At 27.3% G+C, this 26,348-nt stretch overlaps 2 protein-coding genes and 1 long non-coding RNA gene across 4 annotated transcripts in view; 1 reads left to right on the forward strand and 2 right to left on the reverse strand.

The window, feature by feature from the left end:
• Positions 1-10,395, reverse strand: part of LOC105838581 (somatostatin receptor type 2) — a 62,653-nt gene extending 52,258 nt beyond the window's left edge. Inside the window, exons 1-2 of the mRNA XM_012684245.3 lie at positions 6,616-10,395; positions 3,182-3,281 (exon numbers count right to left, since the gene is read on the reverse strand). The gene's annotated coding sequence lies outside the window, so the exon portion shown is untranslated. The remainder of the gene's footprint in view (positions 1-3,181; positions 3,282-6,615) is intronic.
• A 10,285-nt stretch (positions 10,396-20,680) lies between these two features.
• On the reverse strand, positions 20,681-23,979 carry LOC105838580. 2 transcript variants are annotated; one of them, XM_012684243.3, is made up of 5 exons: positions 23,553-23,979; positions 23,162-23,328; positions 22,402-23,069; positions 22,234-22,339; positions 20,681-21,599 (listed from the first exon to the last, which is right to left on the reverse strand). In XM_012684243.3, the coding sequence occupies exons 1-5, from the start codon at positions 23,852-23,854 to the stop codon at positions 21,460-21,462; spliced, it is 1,383 nt and encodes a 460-aa protein (XP_012539697.2). In that variant the 5' UTR covers positions 23,855-23,979; the 3' UTR covers positions 20,681-21,459. The 2 variants fall into 2 exon arrangements, with proteins under 2 accessions (XP_012539697.2, XP_012539698.2); XM_012684244.3 differs by lacking the exon at positions 20,681-21,599 and having other exon boundaries at positions 22,234-22,352; positions 23,553-23,972.
• Positions 23,980-24,128: 149 nt separating this feature from the next.
• Positions 24,129-26,348, forward strand: part of LOC118644307 — a 60,660-nt gene continuing 58,440 nt past the window's right edge. Inside the window, exon 1 of the long non-coding RNA XR_004962112.1 lies at positions 24,129-24,724. This is a non-coding gene — a long non-coding RNA (uncharacterized LOC118644307). The remainder of the gene's footprint in view (positions 24,725-26,348) is intronic.

Genomic DNA, 26,348 nt, shown 5'->3' on the forward strand with positions numbered 1-26,348 from the left:
AATCTCCGAAAGAGCGAGAAACATGTGGTTGAAATGAGCCAACACGGCCACGCTAATAGACGCGCAAATCCGTGGAGAACTTTATGCCTTAACTTCCGCCATCCGCAACGTCGGAGATTTATGACGATAATTACGATGTTACAGTCTGATGCGGAACCTCGTCGATCGATCATAGGTCGCGACATCCGAGACAACTTGATGCATATTTACTTAAGCACCAGACGACATTTCTGCTAGAATCAAGTCCGCCGGCTTCTCTCAGTTTTAATATACGTCATGCTTTGAGCCATGGCATAAAAAAAGACGCCCTCAATGATGGAAGATTTAGGTTTAAATCCTAGCTGAGATATTATTTTTCGCAATAAGTTATTTACAATTTTTTTCGTAAATAGGGAGATCTTAATTAAAGATACATCCATATCTACTAATAACTGTGTTTGTCGTCGCACAGTTTATACGAGCTAAGAATGTTAAATTAATAGAAAAATTATATTCAACACTAAGATCCGCTACTGACCGAAATGAGCAATCTTAACTTTTTATTTATGTTTAAGAAGAAAAAAGAATTTTTAGTTGCGGGGAAATTAAGGATCTCGCTTTATGATGCGCGAAGCCAATCGGAATGCATTGAAAGCACATCATTTCTAATAATTTTAGCGTATAAACTTATAATATATTTATAAAAAATTTTTTTTCTAAACCGACATTTATTACTATGTGAATATACGGATGTATACATAAAACAAAATAATCTTTTATTACGTAAAACATAATTCACACACATACATACACATACAAATGTATTATCTGTCAAAAAAGCACGAAAATAGATTTTGAAAATATATGTTTGCACATTAAATGTAAGATATTATTGAATTTATTGAGTTCATTAGTAACATATAATACGCGAGCATGTATATTAAATAATTTTGTTCTCTCTCTCCCAAATATTCCTTTCTAACATTTAAAATATGTTTTTAACATAGTCTTGAACATTGCCCGTATCTCATGTTGTTATATAGTAGCAAAAAGATGAAATGAATCTTAAATCTAGTTGGAAAGCACGATTAAAATTTTTTAATGAGTTCTCCAGAAATTAATGGCTATGCAGCCTGAATGCAATTTCGCTTGAGTTCTTTCCACGCGGTGTCTTCTAATAACAATAAGATATAATAATTTAAGATATATCTTATTATAGCATATATATTGTATAATTTTATACATTTTCAGTCATGTGCATGTGTGTGTATGTGTGTGTTGTAAAGTTGCAAAAAACCTTTATCATAATTCCACTCCGCTTTTTCTTTGTATATATAAGAGTGTGGTCGCGCATCCTTTCAGAAGTTCTTGCATAAAATACGATCTAATGGCATTCGCGTTTCAAGTACTGCGTTATAAATGGCCGCAAAAGGAAATAGGTCATATATATATAATAATTATATATATATATATATATATATATATATATATATATGTATATATATATATATACATATATATATATATTAGGATTTTAATATCGTGCTTTTGAATTCCATCTGCACGTTCTCATCATGAACGTGATACTACTGTTTGCTTCTTCTCAAATGACACTAAGGAATTCTATAAAGGTCCTCAATTGTTCGCATTGAGCACGAGACTGCAGCGTTAAAGCTAAAACATACTCAAACGTTATGCTATTTCTATACTCAAATTCTCTACGCGCAAAAAGCATTTATTTTATTTACGATATCGCGACACGATTGCACAATAATAATAATATGCTAAATAATTAAATAAATCAAATATATAAATAAATTGAATATATATTATATAACTCAAAAATTATGTTTTACGTAATAAAAGATTATTTTGTTTTATGTTTACATCCGTATATTCACATAGTAATAAATGTCCGTTTAGAAAACAATTTCTTTATAAATATATTATAACATATTAAATTATAAAACAAATACAGAGTTTACATTGAAAAAGCAACAAAACATATTTTTTTGACAGAAAAGAGTAGAAGCAAGGAAAAAATTGTACAACAAGGAATTGTGTTCATTGTTACATACCTCGAATACAATAACGAATAATGTAGAAATGAGAAGCAAGAAAAAAAAGATACATAATGATGAAGCATTATACATGTTTTGTAAAAGAAACCAAACAACGCAGAAAAAGTTCCAACCACAGCTGCCAAAGAAGACCAAAAAGAGCTCCCAAACCTTCCAAAAGAAAGCCAAAGAAAACTCTTCAAGTGAAGGAGCTATCGAAGCTTGCAAAACATTATTTCAATATGTATTTATTGTCCGACAAGCTTTTGTTATATAAAACGCTTTGGTTGGTTATTAAATATTTTATCAAATATTGTAAAAATATGTAAAATGTATATATAATGTAAAAATAATGCATCCCCTCCTCATTTCATGTAAATTTAAAAGAAATTACAATAAATAAAGATAGGGGAAAGGCGAATTTGGAACACCACTTTGTTTTTGGACAGTATTTCTTAAATAACAGTTAAAAAAACAATGTTGAGAACATGAATACAAATTAGAAATTATCTTCTATCAAATGGTATAGTATTTTTTATAATATTGTTTCGGACACATGTTCAAAAGAGCATCTGACGAAATAGGCGCCTAATTTGAAGTTTCTATACGGTCAAAATATTAATGTTACATTTTCTTGATTTATACATCTTATTATGTATTATGTAATCCTATACGGACTCAACGTTATTCCGTTAGGCTTGTCTAAGAGACAAAATCATGCAAATATAACTCTGGTTTTTTACAAATTCATTTTTAGCAGATTTTATATGGAAAAAAGTATGAATATGCGAAATATAAGTTTTTATTTCTTTAATTAACTAAACAAATCATATTTTTATCAGTATACGATGTTTAATTTTCAAGAAATAAAAGAGTTCCAATTTAAGAAATTATTCCAAATTTGGTGCCTTTCCTCTATTGTTTTTTTCTTGCGATATAATTAAATTACAATTCTTTACAAAATCTCATTTCTCATCGCATGTTCAAATTTTTTATCGCGAAGTTTCACCGTAGTGCATAGAAAAAATCAACCTTTATTTGAAAAGTAGAAGTTAAATGCTCATTATCCGGAAACCGCGTGAACTCTTACAATTGCTTTCTCAGTTAAAAAGAAAAAAAAAGTCGAAACCCATACTACTTACGCCTCGCAGTAGTTTTACGATGAAAGATACGGTATCTTCACATGTTTCATAATGACTCTCAGAATTTGGCACAGGCAGCGTTTTATCCAGATATCTCTTGCTATAAATTCCAAAAAGATTTTAATTAGTAAAATCAAATTTTGTTCTTTTCCTTGTATAATTATTTTATGTAATTATTTGTATATTATTTCGTGTAATTATCATTTTTTGTAATCCATTGGACAAAAACATATAAAAAATGTCTTTTTTATTAAATTACTTTTAGAAACATCTTCGTATTACTGCACAAATAGACATTCAAAGTAAAACTATTTCAAAAGCAGACGCGTTTCATAAGACGACTGTTACATTTATGCAAATCGCTTTACTTTAAGGTACACTATCTCTATAAAGTTTATATACGAAGACATGACATAAATATATTTAATAAATATATAAGACATGATATAAATATATTTAAATAAAAATACATACAAAAATTATATAAAGTATTCATATATATGAATAAAGTATATACTGGCCAAAACATCTCAGCTCTTGTTCAAGGACTATGTAATTAATAATCTAAGATCTAAGGGATTAGGGGAAAAATACGCATCACGCGCTCACCGCTCTGTTTGCTTGACGCTCGGTAGGAAAATTGTCTTTAGCCCCACATTAATTTTCCAAATTTTATTTTAAAATCCAGATTGTGCCATAACTTTCAAGATTATGCTTATATGGATTATTTACGTATTGTTTACATTATGTTTACACAAATCTTTATCATGTAGGTAAAAAATGTAGATTATTATATTATAAATTAAATAACACAATACAAAAAATAATATAATTAAAAAATTCTTAATATGTATTTGAGTATTAATTAAAGAAAATTTGTGTTGGTATTTATACAATAAATTTTAATATTAATCTTTTATTAAACTTTTAATAGTAATTATTTTAGTATTAATAAAATATAAATATATTATATTAAAAATAAAAGAGAACATATTATTTTCACAATTTCTGATAAAATCTGAATTTTTTATTGATCCATTTATTATTGCTTTCATAGATAACATATAAAATATAATTTATACACACATAATCAATTCAGAACATAATGTAGATTATTTAAATTTTAAGTATATAAACGCTCCACCTTGTTTAAAACTTAAGAGATATATTTCTGACATATTAAAATATTAAGTTATTCAAAAAGCAATTTTTTTAATTTGTTACACAAAATGTCTTCCTTAACAAGGAAAATAGAAAGTTTTAAATACTTATTTATAATTATTTATAAATAAATGTATATAAATTTACATATATAAGTATAAAAATAGTTTATTTATATATATGTAAATATTATATATGTGTATAAAACTACTTTTTGCGTAATAAAATAGAAAAATTCTTTTTATTAAATAACGGCATTAAACAAAATATTTATGTGTCAGTATCTGAGCGGTAATATTAAATTAAAGCTTTTTATTTCTGTAATTTTATTATACATATTTTAATACTTATTCTAATCTGTTATTTCAGCCAAAATGATATCATCAATAAAAACACTTTTAAAACAGAAAATAAAAATTTTAAAACTTTAGTTTTTATCTTTGTATTTATTGTTGGCAGTATTCAATATTAAGATAACTATATTATAATAGATATTTGTGTGTGTGTGTGTATGTAAAAAACTATAATGCCTCAATAAATTTTACTTGTTATTTAATGTCCATAAAAATGTTGATTTAGAGTAATTTATTTTTAAGAAACAATGATAGTCCAACTTTTAATATAAATGAAGTTATTTGACAGTAATTTTAATTTAGTTTAAGTTAATTCAATTTTAACTTAAGTTTAAACTAAATTAGTTTTCTATTCATGTAACTTTTAACGTAATTAAATTAATCTTTTAAAACATTAACTTATCCAACTTTAATCGTGACTCTCATTCTTTATTTTTAAGCTTTCTGATCTCTATTCTATTATATTTTTATTCGTATTTATTAAAATATAAAAAACATTTTACATTTTATTGCAAAAAAGTACACAATCAAATGTAAAATGTTTAAGTGTTGATTAAAATTTTTTATTTCTGTAATTTTATAACTTTTATAATTAAATTTATAATTTTAATCATCCAGATATCGTCTCATCAATTAATCTATTGATTTTATATAAAATTTTTACATTAAATATTTTATTTATACAGTCACACACAGTTAATCGCATCTACCGACATGAGATTTATATTCATTCTCAGCTTTTTATATTATTTATTTTATATTCTCAGAGTTTAGATTTAATCTTTATTTTTTTTTATAGTAAGCTTTATAATTTATAAAATCAACTGAGTGCATAAACAGGATAATAAAATATTTAACTAACAAAACATGGACACATATTAAAATAAAAATAAAATTAAACTTTATGTAAAGATAAGTAAATATTTCTTTCTGAGAATATATTTATATAATCCTTTCAAGCACCTACACAATAGTACACGTATAAACCGCGCGCACATGTCTGCAAGTAATATATGATAATATAATTTTATTTGTTTTTCGATATTTTAAATAAAAACTTTTACAAAATTTTTCCAAAATATTTCTATAAAATTCTCATGAAACTAAAATTTATTAAATTCTTTCTTATAAAAATGTAATACTAAGCAGTAAATTGGCTAGTAATTCATACTTATTTTAAGTATTAAAAACATTGTTATTAATACTTTTAATACTAAAAATAAGTAATAATTATTGGCCAAAGTTTAATACTGCTCAATATTACATTTTTATAAAAGTTTCACAAGACAATACTTAATTAATCTTGTTTTAATTATTTAATCTTTACATAATTGAATATTTAATGCACTACTATTACTTTATTTGCATTACATTTTTGTATTTTGTATTTGATAAATTTCTTTCTTGATAAGTTTTAAATATTCTGACGTAATATTTCCATATTAATTTTTCAAAATTAATAGAGTATCTTTAAAGAACTGCTCTTTATTCTCAAAATGCATGTATCTTGATATAAGCAAAATATATATATGTTCGCACTTGTTCATATTTATTACATGACAACATTTTCCGGAAACTGATACCGTGATATCGACGGAACCGGAAAAACATTTTGGAATCAACAAAACATTTTTTGATTTAAAATGCATCTAAAATTCCGCATCACAAAAGAGGTCGTGTAATTTCGGTTAAAAATTTGAATTTTAAAGCTTACATTTTTATGAAAAAATAGTATTGCATAGATTCGCAAAAAATTATTGGAAATAATTGAAAAATTATTTGACTCCAGTATTATATACTTGAACACTTTTTAGTTTCAAATCATTTTTTCGCGAATTTATTCATAAGAATACTTATATACGCGTCATGTGAAACATGCTCTCTTCCGCACGCAGACCGCATATTTGTTCACTTCTTTACCTTAATATCCGTGCGATCCTACCGCAAGGTATTTCAAATAATTTCCCTTGAGTTCTATTTAGTTAGACGCATCCCTCTTTAAACGACAATTCACCGATGAAGACGATGGGACGACGAAACATCCGGGAAAATGGAGCGGCAGGCGGAAACCGCAAGGGACACGTGCCGCGGAACTAGAAATAACACGCGCTGCACGTTCCTTCGCGTATATAAGAAACGTGAAACTCGAGCTTGCGAACAAACAGGGCGACGAGGAGAAACCTGTCGTCACGATAGTTAAACGCATACTGAGCGTGAAAGACGCGGCACAGTAGCCAGTTGGCGTCGCGGAGCCGGCGAGTATCACGGCGACTGCCACGGCAATGACGGCTAAAGCGACGAGGGTTCATGGGGATGGAAAGGGGATGCGCATGCTCCCGAAGCTCTTCTCTCGCGTCCGATTAAACGCAGGTTTCTTCCATCCCTCGTCGCACCATCCCTCGTCATTGCAGATTCATTTTTGATCTCACGTTACTGTCGCGGCCGAGCGAAAAGCTAGTGGAAGAATTATTATTGTAGAATTCGAAAATAGCAAACGAACGAAATGCAACTTTGAAACTATCGACCACTCTCTTTATGTAATTGTACTCGCGTTTTCCCGAGAATTCGTGTAAATGTAGAATCTAGCACAACTGTATGTCCGATTTACCGTAAAATATATCAGGCTATTGTTACATAACTCTTTTGTTATTATGCTATATTGTTTAAATTACGTCGTGTACATTTTATTAACAAAAAGTAATCGCGATTGAACGTTATGCCGCCGTTCATTTAAATGCAAATAAAGTTAATTGTATTTAGGTAAATTATATCAATAGAGAACTAATCAAAATAAGTTGCGAATATGTTTTCCGAGCTGCAATTTATTTACCACAACAATCTTCAATTAAGCTTTTGCAAAGTTAATCAAAATCCGTGTAGCATGCAATTGTATTCATTGAGACTGATAAAATCCTTATAAAATACATATATTTAAGCCCGATAACCAATTTAACAAAGAAAAAAAAATGCTAATCTTTTCCTTTTCAAAGTACAAGTGTATATACTTCCATTTTGTTTTACGAGATGTCTACAATTTCTCGTAAGCATAGCTGACGTGACAATTTGCTCACACAGGGTCGAGCACCCTTTATAACAACTATTCACCCCGTTATTTTATTTCTACTTCGCACTACTATAAAATGTATTTCGATCTTTATGGGAGTGGCCCTTCTTTGCTCGTTAGTTTCAGAATAACTTCACGAGAATACAAAGAAAGAATAAAGTTAAGATTGAAATATGTTGTTTCTATCTTTTAACTATCGGTAAAGGACGCACGATGCCATATGATGTCATCACTTTAATTTAAAACTATTTGCGAAGAAAATCACTAAAAGATAACAGCTAATACTAACCGCGGGGTTTTGAAGTCGCTAGTCACAAATCTGCTATCAGATTTTTAAAATATAAAATGGCGTATCCAATATAGTGGACAAAAGTAGCGTACTTTTATGCTTTTTAATTAATTACTTTAAAGCCTTGTTTTTTAAGGATTTTCAGGATCGTTGATTATAAATTTGCTATCAAATTTTAAAAATGAAAAGTTATTCAGATTCAATGTAGCGGAGGAAAGTAGCAAACATTGATATTTTTTAATCACTTTTAAATTCTTGTTCTTATGGATTTTGGGGATTTCTGATTACGAATCTGTAATTAAATTTTTTAAATTCAAAATTTAATATGGCAAATAAAAATAAATTAAAAACTATATATTTTGACGCACTTTTTAATTATTTTGTTACAAAAAAACGCTTTTTAGTTAAAACAAGAAGTCGGGACGTGGAAATATTTAACTTGATCTTTATCTTATTGTTTTCATTTTAAAATAATTTACAATTACAAATTAAGAACAGTTATAGATAAAGTTTTGAAACTATTAAAGTATATAAAAATTTGTCTTCTTTGTCTGCTATGTTAGATCTGCCATTAAAAATTTTGGAATTCTAATTCGTAATTAGCAACTCAAAAAATCCTTGTCACCAAAATTTTACAAATTTTAATTTAAAAAAAGCTTTCCGTCTGTTACTAGTTAATATTTAAACAATAATGCATTAACTTGTTTCGTTGTTACGATAAAATTAATATAGAAATATGCGATAAAGATAATACGGTAACATATATGGACGCGCTCACGTATTAGGAAAAGTATTCCATAACATAAGTATGCTAATTCTTATCATAAAGTTTTTTTGTACTGAACATAATGAATCCAATTCTCCGCGAATTTTTTCATCCGTTTGTATTTTCTCCGCAAAATAAATATGATAATGGCTGCCATAAAATTTCAAGCAGTCATTCATTTACTTTTAAACTTCAATATTGTGTCCGGCTTATCTGAATCAGCAACGACGAATCATGACATATCAATGTTTTGTTGTTATCATTATTATTATTATTATTATTATTATTAAGAATGAAGAATTTGAGCAAAAAAAAGGGAACGCAACAATTTGCAAGAAAGTTACTCCTCGGAACAATTGCATATAAATATGAGTCTCTTATTACATGATACGACAGGAATTTCCATAACTTGAAATAAGACAAGTATTGAATCAGATGTTCTAGCAAGAGGAAAGTTTTGAGAAATTTTATGGCCAGTAGGGATATTGCTTCGATACGATTCTTTTGAAATTTTGATGAAAATCCGTGAACGTAACGTTCTCATTCCCATTGGTTAAACTTTCAGTAGCTAATGCTTGCAATGGGATGGATTACTCGCACGTGGCTTAACATAAACACGCTCACGAATGCATCGAATTTGAAAATTTATGAAATAATATAGCTGTTATATATCCATGTTATATTATAATTTTTTTGTATGGATAGCGGTAATTTGAAATTCATATTGATTATATATATTCGCGTTTATTCATTACAGCAAGTATTGTTGTTTATTCTATACTAAAGATTTTTTTTTAATACATTATTATTGTAAAAAAAAGTAATCAGGATCAAAATATTTTGTCAGATGTGCGCGTAAATATGTAATATGAAAAGATAAAAATAATCCGTGCATATTTACATATTAATAATTTATTTAATTTAGATGTGCGAGCATATATTAGCCATGTTAAAATATTTTGTACGTAAATATGACCTAAAAGTAATTATACGAATAAATCGGTTAAGAAAAATCAATATCAGATATTGCCATCATTTAATATGATAAATTAAAAAATAGATAGATAAATTTATTGATATGTTACTTTAATAGAAACGTCTTGAAATAATCGATATCTTATAACTACTCTGACAAATATTTAACATTTAATGTAGTTTGATAATCTTCATGTTGAAAAAACTCAAATTGCTAAATTGTGGCACAAATCGTTAAGTTATTCCTGAGAAGACAAGTTATTAATAAAATGTATTACGTACACTTCACAACAGTATCTAAATAAAAAAAAGCTGTATAGAATTGCTTACTTATAGAATATTTAATCAGAATTCATAATTGTAAATATGAATTAACCAAGTAAGTAGAAAGAAGCTAGACGACAGAATTTTATTCATATTTATGTATATCGCATTATAAAATAGCTGTCTTTCATATATGTATATAGATTTTATCACATTGTGTGTCTTATTTAATGTGTAACCCTCAAGCTATTTATTATTTTTATAATTAAAAATAATAAATAGCTGTTTCATTATATAATTTATGGACGCATAATAAAAACAAATAAAATCGTTTTTAATCTTGTGCTTTACTAATATTATTCTTTTACTGACTATTTTTTCTGCTAAAATGAAAATACATACTATAAAAAAAAAGTGTTAATTCAAACAAATTATTATTTTAATTTAATTAAAATTTATAGTTTTAGTTTTATCGAATATAATCGAATTATTTTACTAATTGCTTTTATCAACAAAAAATTTGAAAGTATAATTTTTATCGCATTTCTATTTGTTTTATAAAACTGACTGTACTAGAACGTAGAAAATAATATCAAATACAGATAAAGTGGAGCAAATTACTCAAGCGCAGTTTGTTTCATTCACAATGAATATATTTAGTATTTTCATTACCAGTATTTGAAGAGTATTTTACGTTTGCACAAGTGTTATAAAGCGGCAATATTGTATTTTGTAATCCTAACTTTAAACCGTATTTTCAGATTCTATCGTTTTTTACAGGGCAATAACAGCGACATAACTAAAAAAGATAAAGTGGCGAAGCCATAGCTTACCGAGTATGTACATACATTTATCGCTTGAATGTACTACTAAAAACAAGAAGTTAACAAGAACATTGGTTATAACTGCATATTACCGATACACGTTTATACAGGTAAAAACAGGTAGAAACTAACAAATTGTACACCCAAAACTATAGTTTTATTTTGTTTTTAAAAGTACACATGAAAAAAAATATTAAACCTTGCACAGAAAAAAAAGTTAATATTAAATCAATAATTATTGTCTAGTATATAAACAAAAATAAAATTTTTGGAAAGAGTTTTAAAACTTGAAATTTTTACAAAATATTATAATAGACATGTAAAAAGTACAATATCATTGTTTATATGTATATATATATATATATATATATATATATATACATATATATATAAACAATATAACCAGTTTATAAAAAAAAAGTTTTGCATAGTTTTATCAAGAAAAATATATTTATCCTTATTTAATAATAATTTTTACAATTTAAGAGGAAGAAAATGTCAAATATTAACAATATCTCCAATTTTACAGCGATTTAAAGTCGAAGTTGCTTGGAATCCATCCTGTGTGACATTTACATTTAAAAAAAGTGTAATAGCGAAGAGTTAAAAATTTTTTAGAACATATATAAGTAAAATAATATTCAAAAATTCTAAAAGATTCTTAATTAAAAAATATTGTTAATATCCAATTTTTTTTTCTTAACTTGTTAAAATTATTATTAAAAATTAATAATATATATTTTTCGATAAAAATTTCTTTTGTTAAGTAGGTAATATTTGTTTAAGGCTATTAATTTTTTCAAAAAAGAATATTTTATATTTTTACTTTTATGAGATTGTTGATTTAATACTTTTAATATTTTTGTACACCGAGAAAAACTGCATTTATATATACATTTAAAATATACATTAAAAAAAATAAATTTAAGATTTAATTAGTTTTAATATCTTTTAAATTAAATTTTAATTACATTTGAAAGTGTGATAAAAAATTTAAAAATTGTAATTTAAACGTCATTTTATTTTGTACACTATTTTTTATAGACTATTTCAATTTCAATATTGTAGTATTTATAGACATTGTAGTATTTATACAGAATAACGTAACTTACAATATACGTTCTCGATTGAGATTAAAAATATTATATATATAAGTTATCAAATACATTATTTTCTCGAAGAATCAATTGAATATGAAATTGAATTCGCTTTCCACAGGCAAAGACATAGTGCTTTAAAAAATAAATAAGGAAATCAATAATGTCGACAGAAAAAGATTTTCTCTGCCGAGATTTTCTCATTTATACGAAGATTTTATTATTCTGATATAACGTCTCCATTGCAGTTCTCGAGTAATTAAAACGAAGTATATAAATGCATGTGACTGAAAGTTACTTTAGATTACTTTAAGATTTATCAATCTGTTTTAATAGTAAAAAATAGTTATTATGATAATTGCCATTATATTAAATTAACAAATTGGTTAATGTATTGTTTTATATAATATTATTTTACACATTATTTCTAATATTAAGTTTTTCTCTATAATAATGTTTATGTAATATTTTGTCGTTGACTGATTTCAATACTTCTCTGGCAAAATATCAAATGTCACTCTTAACTTTTTAAAAGTTTTTATCTTAAAAAGTTTTTAAAAAAACCCAATAAATAGACCTTTAATAAAATTTAAAATATAAGAATAAGATAGAATAATAAAATAGGAAATTAAGAAGCCAAAGTGTAACTTTGTTTTTAAAAAATATGACAATATAAAATCATTTTCGTCATTAAAACATGTATAAAATTAGCGCATGTCATGAAATTAAATCTCTATCTTAGAAAAGGACACTAATCAAGGAAAGATCTCACTGACTGCATTTTACGTTGGAGAGAAAATTGTATACAACCTAATAAATGAATGAATGAAATATATAGCCTTAACAATATGACATTTCTCTCATGAATGAATAGATATTTCCAATTATATACATGGCTTATACGAAGAGAAATGGAAAATCGAGCGATGTCGAAGCAGAATTGAAACGCGAAATGATAGAAATAGGATTTGTTACCTCAACATATCGCCAGTCATGAAGTGATTTATATATGACAAACGTCAAGATAGTATTTTCAAACGAATGGGATGAGAGAGCAAGGATCCAGAACTTTGACCCGACAGAGATTTATCGAAGCGTATATTACCTACTCTCAGAGTTCGGGTGAATACATCTAGAAAATCGTCGCTAATCCATTATCCCAAGCAATCAGAGTCAAAACATACTCTCGTTAATCGCTCGTTCATCACGTTTCTTCATTTATTTCGGTTTTGTAGTTCGCTTTCCTTACAAATGGTAGTTGTTATCTCAAACAACTATCAATTGTTATCATCAATCATTGTCTGTTCACAATGAGTAGTGATTATTCTTATAATTGATTAATATATACATTTCCATCTATATTTCATATACATATACAGATTAACTTTGATCCCGGTTTAATTTATCCTTGATCTTTCTAATAATAAGATAATTGATAGAAATAGACATAAATATTGTAATACAAATAAATTTTTCAAATTTGTTCTTAATTACGATTTGCACAATGCATTTCATCAAATGTATAGGAGTGCGATGCCACGTGTAACTTTAATTCCTTTCAACGCATGCCACGTAATGAGCGCAATACTTTCAAACTAATTAATTGAGCGATTGCTCGCTGAAGGAATATTTCTGTGTATAAGCGGCAAATACAGCTTCTCTCTTTCGTTTTCTCTTCATCAAGCTTTGTCAGGATGTAAAGCCGGATATATTTTCTTTCTTTTCAGAGAGAAGATTTCTCAGGCACGAGGTACTCTCATTCCTACAATGCGTTTGTCATGTTATTGCGTATTGCACATCGTAAATCTGTTGTTCCGCAAACGTGTATACAAATATGGTTGTGTCATTGCCGGCGCGGAAATTTATCGGGACACGTCGCAAGTGGAGAATACACGCGCGTGTCTCCAGCGCGTGTCACACACGCCTACGGCACGCCTACAGATCCCTAATATTACCAGACACCAAAGGGTGTGAATTATTTGTTCGTGCCGAACGCGGGATAGACGTCCCGTTTGTCCGCTCGCCGGGTTTTATATCCCGAAATTTCCCGATGTCACAGGGAGACCAATGATTCGACGCGTGATCAGTGATTTACTGTCTGCCCTCGGTTCCTTTTATATTCGAAATTCGATGGTCTTGCAATACTAGCAGGTCGGCGGTTTATTCTATCTGGTCATCTGCGAGGGAACAATTGACGAAAATTAGATTTGCCGCGAAAGCGACGGGATGTAGAAAAACGTAATAATTCATTTATTGGTTTATTTATTTATTATCCACGAAAGAAAAGTCTTCTGGAAATTTTGTGTTGTGCTCCCACGGTTTTAAATAAGATTAATTATATAAATCCAACATTTTGAAATTATTTTTTTTAATTTTTAGCAGATTATTAATATAAGCACTGCTTCTAATTTATCGCTTGTTATTTGGATTACTTTGTCACACGTAATCTCGTCGGAGTTATTATCTCAGATTCTCTTTCCCATTTATTTAATCTTGTTTCGTTGTTCTACAGTTAGTGTGTGTATTAAAGATAAAACAAAATTTAAACTGTTCTTTCTGATCTTATTAACTTACGGATGCAAAAACAATTAAAAGCATACGTTATAATAACACTGTATAAGTCTCCATCAATTAAGACGCGTGTATTAAATAATAAGTGAATATAAACCAATAAATAAAAATGCAACTAATAAATATAAACTTTATTCGATTATAGCTTTTGTGCTGATATTTCTTGTGTGATTTTATATATTTCTCTAAGTTCATTAAGCTGTGCGCTGAATAAATTTTTGATCTTTGACACAATTGTATAATAAAAAATGCTATTTTTTACAATAAAATCATTTACATTTATTTAAAAAGATATATAAAATTAAGAAATATCGGTACAAAGATCCTATGATCGAGTAAGACTTGTATTTATTAATTATGTGTCTTCGTTAATTAAGTAGTACAATGCTGATTATTTTAACTAGATTTTCCAAGAAGAAAGTTGTACATTAAAAAGTTATGCTTTGAATACATTTATGTCGAAATATTCGCAACTTCTGACTGTGGAGATTGGATTGTATATACATTGCCCGGAAAAAAGCAAAAAAGTTCGGTCGCAAATAAACTCAAAAGCAATATATTCGGTCTTGTCAATAGCTTTTAAATCAATACACTACTGCAAACTCATTCTGTGTCGTTCCAGTTTGTTGTCGGCATTTTTTTAATGTCTTATGCAAGAGAATATTGCCCCGCCCTTGTTTTTAAAATGAGAACTACCTTAGATTTATGCGAGTTGGATAGGTGTTTAAACTTTCAGGCACAGGCAATATATCTTCTGAATATTTCTGCAATAAAATTACTACTCGACAGGGATAAGTAACCGTGTAAACATCACATCGAAAGATATCAAGTTCTCAATCGTTCTCGATGTTCATCCTCCTTTCCTCTCTGTAAATTGTCGATTGTCGTAAAGTTTATTTAGAAATAAAAATACAGCTGACTATGATTGCACGAATAATATACACATAGTTGCAGTAGTTTTAATATAGCAAGATTAAAGCTTACCGACTTAACTCTTTGTTAAAGGGGTTCGTTTGAAATCTACAAGTTTACATATTACGTCCACGAAGTTTATTATGAAATAAGATCTACAACGCGTCCTTTATTTAAACGAACTAATCTGTCGGATCCGTTATGCTAAAAGCTACATAAAAAGATCACAAAGTCTCATTAAATACGCCGAAAGCTCGGAAAAACTTACTTGTATTTCTGTATTTACACGTATAATATATTTTTTATAATATAATATTAAAAAATATGTCATCTATCTTCTTTCTATTTTAAATGCAAATTTATAATTTCATTTATATAAAAGAATTATACACAAATACAAAAAAGAAAATTAAAGTTTGTACCTTAATTCAAGATATGATATTAACAACAGTCTCTTTCTTTTTTCTTCCCCCACCCCATATACACACAAAGTCCGATAAATAAAAAAAATAAAAGTAAAAAATTAATTACACAATACTTATGTTGAATCTCATTTAAAACAGGTAAAAAGAAATTTCTCTGTAATATCTATGTATATTTTTCTAGGAGATAAATTTAACAATTGACAAACTATTATTTTTAATTACTTGGGACATTTGTAACTTTGACTTCAAAGTCGTCATGCAAATTAATTAATAACTACGTAAAATTAATAAAAATTATAGTAATGACAAAACCTGCTAACAAAAAGGAAATGATTTTCCAAAATACATATTTCACGTATGATTATATCAAAAGCCATAGATTGCTTTATAAAGTAATCTGTAGGTCTAAAGTAGATTTTCCACCAGAAAAATGAAACAGTTCATAGAAATGCTCTAGTAAAGTGAGAGTAGAAAGTTCTTTACAAAATGAATAATTACCGCAAGGGATTCTTCCAAGTTGCTTTAATCAGTTTCTGCCGCAGCTCATTAAGAACTTATTTTTTTTAATTTATTATAATTTTCTTTTACCGCTTCTAGTATTAAATTAGTAATATTTTGTATAAAAAATGTTAATAACAGTTTTTTCTCTTTCTCTGCCTCTTACGCCCACATATTTAAATAGCAAAATAATGTTATAATTACGGTAAATTTTAATCACAAAATGATTAACTAAACGTCCTAAATTAAGTTTTTATAAAACGAAAATGGTGTCGATGTGTTACATATTCACGGACATCATTTTCTAACGACTCGTTGACGACAAAGACGTAGTCTACAATGAAGCCGTAAGAAATTGGCTAATCACAATTGAGCATTTTTATAAAAATTGTCTGTGATTGGTCAATTTCTTATGGCTTAAAGCTCAAGTCTTTATTGTAGACTACGCCAAAAATGAAGTTAATACTTGACTTTAATTTTGACGTTTTAATATACAACAAAGTTTTGAATATCTTGTTGATAGTTATAACATCCCTCAGAACACAGCAAAATTCCAAAAAGGTTATGATAATCTTGAATTATAAGATAATAACATTCCACGGACATTAATAAACCTGCCATTACTTCTTAAGGTATTTAAGGTAGAAAAATAAAAAAATATGTATTTTTACTTTGTTCCTTATTGTTCATCACTACGCGGTTACCTTCAATCAGAAAAGCGGTTACCCATCCATCTATTATACATTATCAATGTTTCTGATCTCAAAGATCGTACAAATTGACACTTCGTGATGATCCATGAACACTTGATGTTTATTGATTTATTATAAGTCAATTCAATATTTTCAGAAAGAAGAGAAACATGTATAATTAAATTATATTTTTATAAATAACAATAAAAGTTTTTTACTCATTTTTAAAATACATATATAATTTTAAAATGCAAAAAACAATTATTCTTTGTTATATAGCCCAACTCACAAGTTGGGCTTTCACAAAGTAAGTCACTAGAAATTTTTGTCTTGATATCCCAATACAATAGAATAGAAAGGAATATCTCAATAAAACAGTACGTGAAATCCACGTTTCTATATGGATTCCACGTGGATTTAACGAGAATTTCATGTACTGTTTTATTGGAGTATATTATTCAAAAACGGCGTGCGCGCGCGCGTCGGATCTATTTTAAAGCATATGAAAAAAAGTCTCTTTGTGATTTATATTATATTAAAATAATTTGCGTATTTAATACTATTTTCCATTTTCAACTTGTAAACATGTCGAAATCGGCTATAGCATTTGCATACAAAAAGCTCAAAGCAAAATCAATTGAACAGTAAAAATCAATATCGCTTGAGCTGTGAAACTCAATAACAGACAAGAGAGATCGGTAGGCGCACACAAACACAATCACAAACTTAAAAGCATGAACTATGCAGTCAATCAATGGAATATCGATTAATGATCTTTGATTGCTCACAAAGTAAAAGTAAAAACTATTGCGACTTCGATATTTTTGGTTACCATATTTTAAATTAATTTTTATCCTATTTTATTCAAAGTTACTATATTTGTTCTAAAAAAAAAAAAAATACTTTCTACATCACATGTTTACACATAAAAATGCTAAAAAGTAAGTTCATGTAAAGAATTTTTATCATACTTTAGGTGCTTGTACTAATAATTAATATGTGAATAGATTCTAATTAAAATTTGATTGAAGAGGTGAATGCCATTAATTACAATTGTACATACAAAATGATTAGCATCCATCAATTTATGATGCGACAATTGACGAAAAGATGCAAATAATTCATTCGAAAAGTAAATTTGTTTCCATTCCAAATAGAGCGCGCTAACTAATCAATAATTTCAAATGTTGATTTTTCAATACTTTATAAAGTAGATCGAGACGAAATCACATTTAAATATTTATTAGTTTTTTATAAATTAGCCTCAGCAAGCGTTGTCATTTCGCCGATGGTAAAAACAGACGGCAAAACACAAATATATTTGCCTCAAACGAAAAAACTGAGAATTTGTGTTGCACGTATTATACATTTAATACAATGTATCCAACTGATTGTTTGATATAAATAATTCACTCTTTAAAAGCGCGTAAATCTAATCCTACGCGTTAATGCGTTTCACTGGCTGCAATCGTGTCGAAGATATACATTCACTCTTTACACACACACACACACACACACACACACACACACACACACACACACGCACGCACGCACACACGCACGCACGCACGCACGCACATTTTATTACTTTCTACATTATTCATAAACAAACAAGGTATTGCTCGTTTCACCACAAACAGTCGCGACAGCATACTATAACGGGATAAGACCAGATAAGACGCGATAATTTATTACGCGCTTTGTTCATCCACGGTAGTCATCCGTAACTTCCGCATGCCGTACATTTGCTTAACTCTAATAGATTAATCCTGATAAAGGAAAACATTTATTAAATTACATAACAAAATAATAAAAAATTAGAATCTGTAATTATGTAAGTATATTTACAAAATGAAATTTGAAAGAAAATTGTTCAATAATTGAAAAGAGTATTATAGCTTTTTACTATGTAAAAAACAAAAATTAATTCATATGCATATTTACAAAAATGTATAATTATTCCTGAAGTATAAAGTAAAAATATTATAACATTACAGTCATACAGAAATATTACAGTCAATACAGTAAAATTTTTAATAAAAAATTCGTTTCACAAATAATTGCAAAATGTTAATATCTCAAACTTTTTTTGTTTAATATTTTACAAATATGAATTGAAAATTTTGTGGCAATGAAGTGTCATTTTGCGAAGCGAGATATTAATTGTTAAAATAAACGACTAATCAGATTAGGTACCTGGCGACATATAATAACAAAATTAATCGGTTCAAATTAATGCGTATTGTTGTATTTAATAAATAACAAATGTTACAATAAACATAAATAAAGCAATAAATGTGCAATAAAGTTAACGATTAAGAGGATCTTGAAGCAAATTAATTATTGATGTTTTTATTAGCAAACAAATTTTTTATGTATCTTTAATCTAACATTGTAATTTAGATTTAAATAAATATTTTAATACATTTAACTAAAAAAGTTTAGTATTTTTTGTAAAGCTTAGTCATATTAAATACGCCATTATTAATTTTCAAAAAATACCCAAATCTAGTAAAAAGGCAATGAGTGAATACAATTTAAAGCTAAAAAATTTTTTTATTAATATTTTGATAAGATATTTGCAAGAAACATGCATTAATAAAAAAATATTTATACGTGTGCATGTATGCGTGTATAATAATAATGTAAATATTATTTTCTTGTATACCTATCAAATATATAAATAAAATCTGTCCAATTCAAATTATAGCAGTTTGAAGTCGGTCCAGTATTGTTTGTTCCGTTAAAAGCCAACCAATTGGTAAATATGTGCTGCTCAGAAAATAAGATGTATATGCTCAAATCACATTTGTTCTTTAAATCTAATATCTGTATTTCTAGTTAAGCTTTGCATTAAAGGCTCCTTATCTTCAAATGCTCTATAGCCAATAAAATAATCCGTAGAGCATCTGAAGACAAACTTTAGGTCTTGAATGCAAGATCAGACTATGAATAAGAGTATAAAACTCAATCAGTTTCCTTTTTTATCCAACTATATATAATTATATATTAATATTATAGAGTAAAAAGTAATAATTGCCAGTAATCTCTATCTATATATACAGGGTGTCCCTGAACATGTTGGTCAACGCTCGTAAAAAGGTAGAAGGGATTGTGATGAACGTAAAAGTCCAATATTGTCTTGAGTTAGGTCCACTAATAATCGTAGGTATTAGCGTATGGAATCTGCAAAAATCTAATTAATTTCTATCGTAATTGTGAACAATAAATTAATGAAATTATTGTACATTCACGATAGATCTTTTTTTCCGTGTCATAGCTCGAGCGAATCGAGCTCTTCCCTCGGTGCGCTCTCATTCGCACAATTTGAAAAATTAATACCTCGATATTGGTGGACCTAACCAAAGACAATATTGAACTTTTATGCTCATCTCGATTCCTTCTACCTTTTTACGAGCGTTTACCAACATGTTCAAATACACCTATCATTTTATATATTTAAAGAACAAATAACATAATATAGAATATGTTAGAATAACTACAGAAAATAGAATATTTAATGTTGCCTAAAATAATTTTTATTAATATTTAACATGTGCCATTGAACAAGTAATCAGGAAAAGAAGGAAAATAAAATAATTATTGCATTAATATTCAGTTCAGCTGTTGTAATTGAATAAACAATACAATCTTTATAGAAAATCAAGTAGATTAATATGTAACTATGTAATAATTTATATTGACGTTTAAAATTATATCAGATTTACGTAGAATCGCTACACAAATTAATATTTCAAAAATAAATCGTTCAAAATAATTTTAAGCTTATTTAGCATTATAAAGAAAAAAAACAATTTCAGTTTTGAAACTATTTGATGAAAATATCTGATATCTTGCAGTAGACTCTTGCAGTATGCAAAAAGTTGATAATAACAATTTAGTTAGTTGTTATCTTACATATTATTTTATATATTACATATGTAATGTAAAGCTAAATGACCCAAAAGTTTTGCATATAAACATTATCTAAATCTTGTATGATAAATAGGTATAACGCGGTAACATTTATTTAGTATTTTTTGATCACTTTTCCCTGAGATGTATATATAATGACTATAAAAATAAGAAAAAACAATTGTTCTATCTAAACATAAACAATTATTAGTAATCCATTTATAAAATTAACGTATACAGCTAACTCAAATATGCTTTATATTATACAACTCAAGTATTAATGTAAAATTAAATTGTGTATCGATATGTTAAAATTAATTTAAAAAACGCAATGAATTAAAGCAATATAATAAAACTAAACATAAAAAATTAATTAACAAGTTAAACACTTAAAAAATACATAGTTGCGTCTTGAACAGAAAATGAAGTTAAAATATAGTAACTTATAAAAGTACTTATATAAAACAGAAAATTATGAATTAACAGAAGAAATTAAGCGTGGTTCTATCATTTGTGAAATATTAAGTTTAAATTTATTTCTATCAGGACTTGCAGACTCGTCTTCTGAAAGAGAGAACTTTCCGAATGGCACTTGGACTTCTTCTCTACCATCTGTAAGAATGTAAATTTATATATATATATATATATACACACAATGTGTGTGTGCGTCTAAAACAGAATTATTTGCAAATATAGAAGGATGCTGTAAATTTCAAAATTACACTTATGTGTTTATTTACATATTGTTTACGTTGTGTTTCATCTTTTTTCATGTAAACAATGTACATTATTATAAACTACATAATGCAATATAGAAAAAAGTAATTGAATTATGAAATTAATATTTCTGGTTTTAGTATTAATATTTGGTATTATATATATAATACCAAAAATTAAAAAATAAAACATTTTGCCAGCATACACATGTCGCTGAAACATAATTAAAAATAAACAACTTTAAAGAGCATAAAAGTCATGCTGGATGTATGTGTGAATAACTTTACTGAGCAATATATTTATATATTTTAACGCTTGACAAAAAATCAAGAAGTCTATGTTGTAAAAACACACTAAAAATAACTTAATAGCGGGATCAAAACGTGAATCTATATTGCTCAGTAAAATTATTCGCACATACCTACATCCAGCATCACTTCTATGCTGCTTAATATGTACTTTGGTTTTGAAATTTAACTGCCTATAATTCAAATTATTTGTTATGGTTAAAAATATATTTATTACCCACCAAGTATTTGAAGAGTATAATCTTCAGTAGATGCTTCCACTTCTAATATTTCAACAAGAATAGGATTAGATATCTGAGGTGTGTAATCTTCGCCGATCTTCAAAATCTAAAATTTAATGCTGTTTAAGAAGATATAGGTGATTTTAAAGTACTATGTGCAATACATACTTTAATAGCAATAATTTCATTAACTTGTGGTTTTCTAGTCATGACTGGAACATTTTCTAGCTCAGCATGCCAGCTTTTATAATTTCGTACTTCTTTCTTAGATTCTTTAGTACATAATTTATTTTCTGTACTATCCTCCATAATTTTATTTAAATTCTTGCTTTTTATCTCATCATTTAATATATTCTCCATTTTAATTGCGTTTTTTAATTTTTTGTTTATGGCGTTATGGAATGTTAATGGCGTCGAACTTTGTCCTAATGCTAGAAGTGTAGAAAGATCTCTTGTAGATGATGCTTTACTTAAGCAAGATTCATTTCTAGATACCTCTTGTACAATTTGTTTTGCAATATTTTTTTCATTTTCCATGTTATCAAATCGTATATGTTTCCTAGATGGAATAATATAGGAATCTATTATTTTTGGTTTCTTCCATTTTGATTCTTTTGATATATTTTCTTCAATTATTTCACACGGAGATACAATCTGAGATCGATTTTTTGCCTTTCGTTTTCGTACTCGTTTTCTTTTTCCAACAGATGCAATAGAATCTGTCATATTACAATCTTCCGTTACATTGTTATCTGTTTTAGAGTCTGTATCTTCTTCACTATGATCAATCGTATTATCATTTATACTGTAGAAAGTCATATCTCTTGTAATATTACCTAAAATAAAAAGAATACATTAGTAATTATATAAAACAAAATTATAATTTTGCTTTACTTATTTTTGCACATTATAAGTAAAATAAACTCACTTATTGGTTGTGTATTATTGAAAGTATCATTAGATATATCCTGTACAACCATTTCCTGTTTCCCTGCCTTATTATTTATTGTTTGGGTCTTTTCATCATGTATAAAACCACTGCTTGTTTTTACAACAATAGAAACTTCTTTATTTATACCCGATCCAGGAACTACCCTGTAATTTATCGAATTATTAATAAAATTACACATTAATTTAATAAAATTCCATAATTTCTTATATATAAATAACAAATTAAAATGTGTTTCTGTAAAACAATCAATTTACAGTTAACTGTAATCAAAACAAAAAATTGTGATCGCAAAATATACTAAAATAAAAATAAAAATTTTAACTTGCAAAAACTATCATTAAAATACAATTTAAGAAACAATTCTTACAAAATAGTCTCGTTCTCCTTAAGTATCCGTATATCTTCTATTGGTGGCAGATATTCAGTCTCGTTCAACAACAAATGGAATGGTTCCGCGATGTTGAATAATTTGCTAATATGTTCCTGCATGTGAATAACCTGTTGGATCTTCGTTCCGTCAATAAAAATCCAGCAGAATCGACGTGCATCCTGAAAGAACTTCGACAAGTCAACCTTCAGCCGAAAATGTGGACGCTTCATCGTGATTTCTTCTACGGTTGTCATTGTCGAACGTGAATCGAGTCGAGAATCGAGATGCATAACCGGCATAAACAGCAACGCGATCGTCAACCATACACGCGCAAGCTATGAAGCTATTACGAATATCGCTTTTTTTCGCGCATGTGCAATGTGTACTGGCAGTCTGGCAGTAGCAACGACATACGATATACCGTACCACGGTACCGACAAGGTACTAAAGACCGATACTCTTGGACTGTTCTTTTTCGCTGCACTGCTACACTGGTGCAATAAGTTAGAGTGAGAAAAAATATTTTTGTCTTACTTTAATCTGTTGCACCAGTGCAGCAGTGCAGCGAAAAAGAACAAGCCATCTTACGAGAGTTTGTTTCCATTAAAATTTAAGTGATTAAGAATAAAACATTGATAAAATATTATTAATTTTATTAGCCTTATGTTTCGTAGATTTGTATATGTATACATTTAGAACTTAGTAATACTGTAACTTTAATGTTATCATTCAAGTTTGATTATTCATAGAGATATTATGATAACTGTAGAGAGAAATATTGTAAATTCATAGTAATATTTATGATATTATAGTCTCATAAATATGCATACGTGTTTGCAAAGCATTTACACGATAAAAGGTCGTAAATTTAATATTATTTAATTCTATTTAGAGTCGATAATGTCACCGCTCTTCAATTACCACTGCGCCCCTCGAGCTCCTTTGGTAATGACGAACATTTGCTGGTTTAACAGTACCTCATCGGTGGCTGTACGTGCTGGCTGTGCATTGTGAATCCCATAGATATCAGTAAATATAACAACGCACATAGACGTAGATAGAACTTAAGTTATATAATAAGTTAAACATTATATGTGTGTTTGATTTGCCGATATTTCTGTACTTGTAGGAGAGAAAATAATCGAGTTTATATCAAAAAGAAAGAACAGGTAAAATATTTATTTGTAGTACGCTCTACTATAGATAATTGCTGTTACTTTATATTATTTAAATGATATATAAAATTTACGATATATATATATATATATGTGTGTGTGTACAAATAAGACCATGGTCTTCTAGGGATAACGTATACAAACAATATATATCGTATTATTCGAACTAATCAGCAGAATATATTTGAAATATAATTAGATCCACACAGCACTAGATGCCCCATGGATCCTACGTTTTAAGTCCCAATGTCCCAGGACTGAGATTTAATTAAATAGGATATGTCCTTAAATCAGATATCTTATTATCCTTTGGATATTTAGCGTATGTCCAAGTTGAAATTTATATTTAAAAATATTTGTTTCTTTATTACTGAAAAAATTTTAAATACTTAAAAAATCAAGTAATTTGTTATTATTAAAAATATTTTATTAATATTAAATATTTTTAATTACTTTTCTCGCTATTAATATTAAAGTAATTAGAAAATATTTCTTTTACTTAAACTTATTTATCAAATTGTTTGTAAATTTTAATTTATTTGTTCTTTTCTTTATTACAATTAACTTTTTGTTCTTTATTATTATATATAATCATAATAAAGAACAAACATATTTTGTTCTTTATTATGATTAACTTCTTACATAATTAAAAAAAACAATAAAAATAAAAAAGGCGAAATTCAAGAATCATTGAGTGCTCACTGAACAAAAAAGAAAGGTCTATCAACTCGTAATCATCTTTAAATTGTCATATTTTCTCTACTTTTTAAACGTCTTAATCTAAGTAAACATTTTTATTTTAAAATGTTTTATTTAATATTTAATTTTTATTTGTATTTTACGATTTTTCAATTTATATTAAATTTTTAATGATTTGACTGATTTTCGTTATATTGCTCAATTATTTTACTAATGATGTAATACTTGAGCTCTTTTACAGTGTCGAAGTATCAGTCATTAAAAGAGGTTTATTTGACTTTTTAATTTTAAATAGAAATAGAAATAATTTATTAAATGTTGTTTCTGTGACCGATTTATTACAGAAATACTAATATTATATATGTATAATTGCTGAAATAAATAATTTGAATGAGAGCAAGTATGAACTAATTAAACTAGATATCACTATTTAAAGTTTCGTTTAAAATCAGCTTATAATATCAGCTATATTACAAGAAACAACATTTCCGACGTTTAATTCTTTTCTCTTTTTTTAGTTTCTTTTTCTAAACATTATTTTTTTGTTACATAAAATTCGTTACATAATAAAATATTATTAAAAATTTAGATAAGTATATATTACGTTGTTTTCGTTATTGATTTATGAGATTTTATATTTATGGAATATTTATAAAATATTTTGAGAAGCAAAAATTGAAAAAAATGGTTATTCTCTTATCTTTTACACAATCTTGATTGTGTAAAACTCAGAAATTTTGATGTATTATTATGATGATAAATATTTTATGATATCAATAAAAATATAATTAAATGCAATTTATTAACACTATAATCGAAATATTGAAAAATAATTTGATTGGTTTAACAACGAACACTTTCATATTTTTTTATTGAGGACGACTTGTATTATCTTTGCTTATTTTCAATAAGATACAAA

This window comes from Monomorium pharaonis, chromosome 2, assembly GCF_013373865.1.
Source record: "Monomorium pharaonis isolate MP-MQ-018 chromosome 2, ASM1337386v2, whole genome shotgun sequence".
NCBI lineage: Eukaryota > Metazoa > Arthropoda > Insecta > Hymenoptera > Formicidae > Monomorium > Monomorium pharaonis.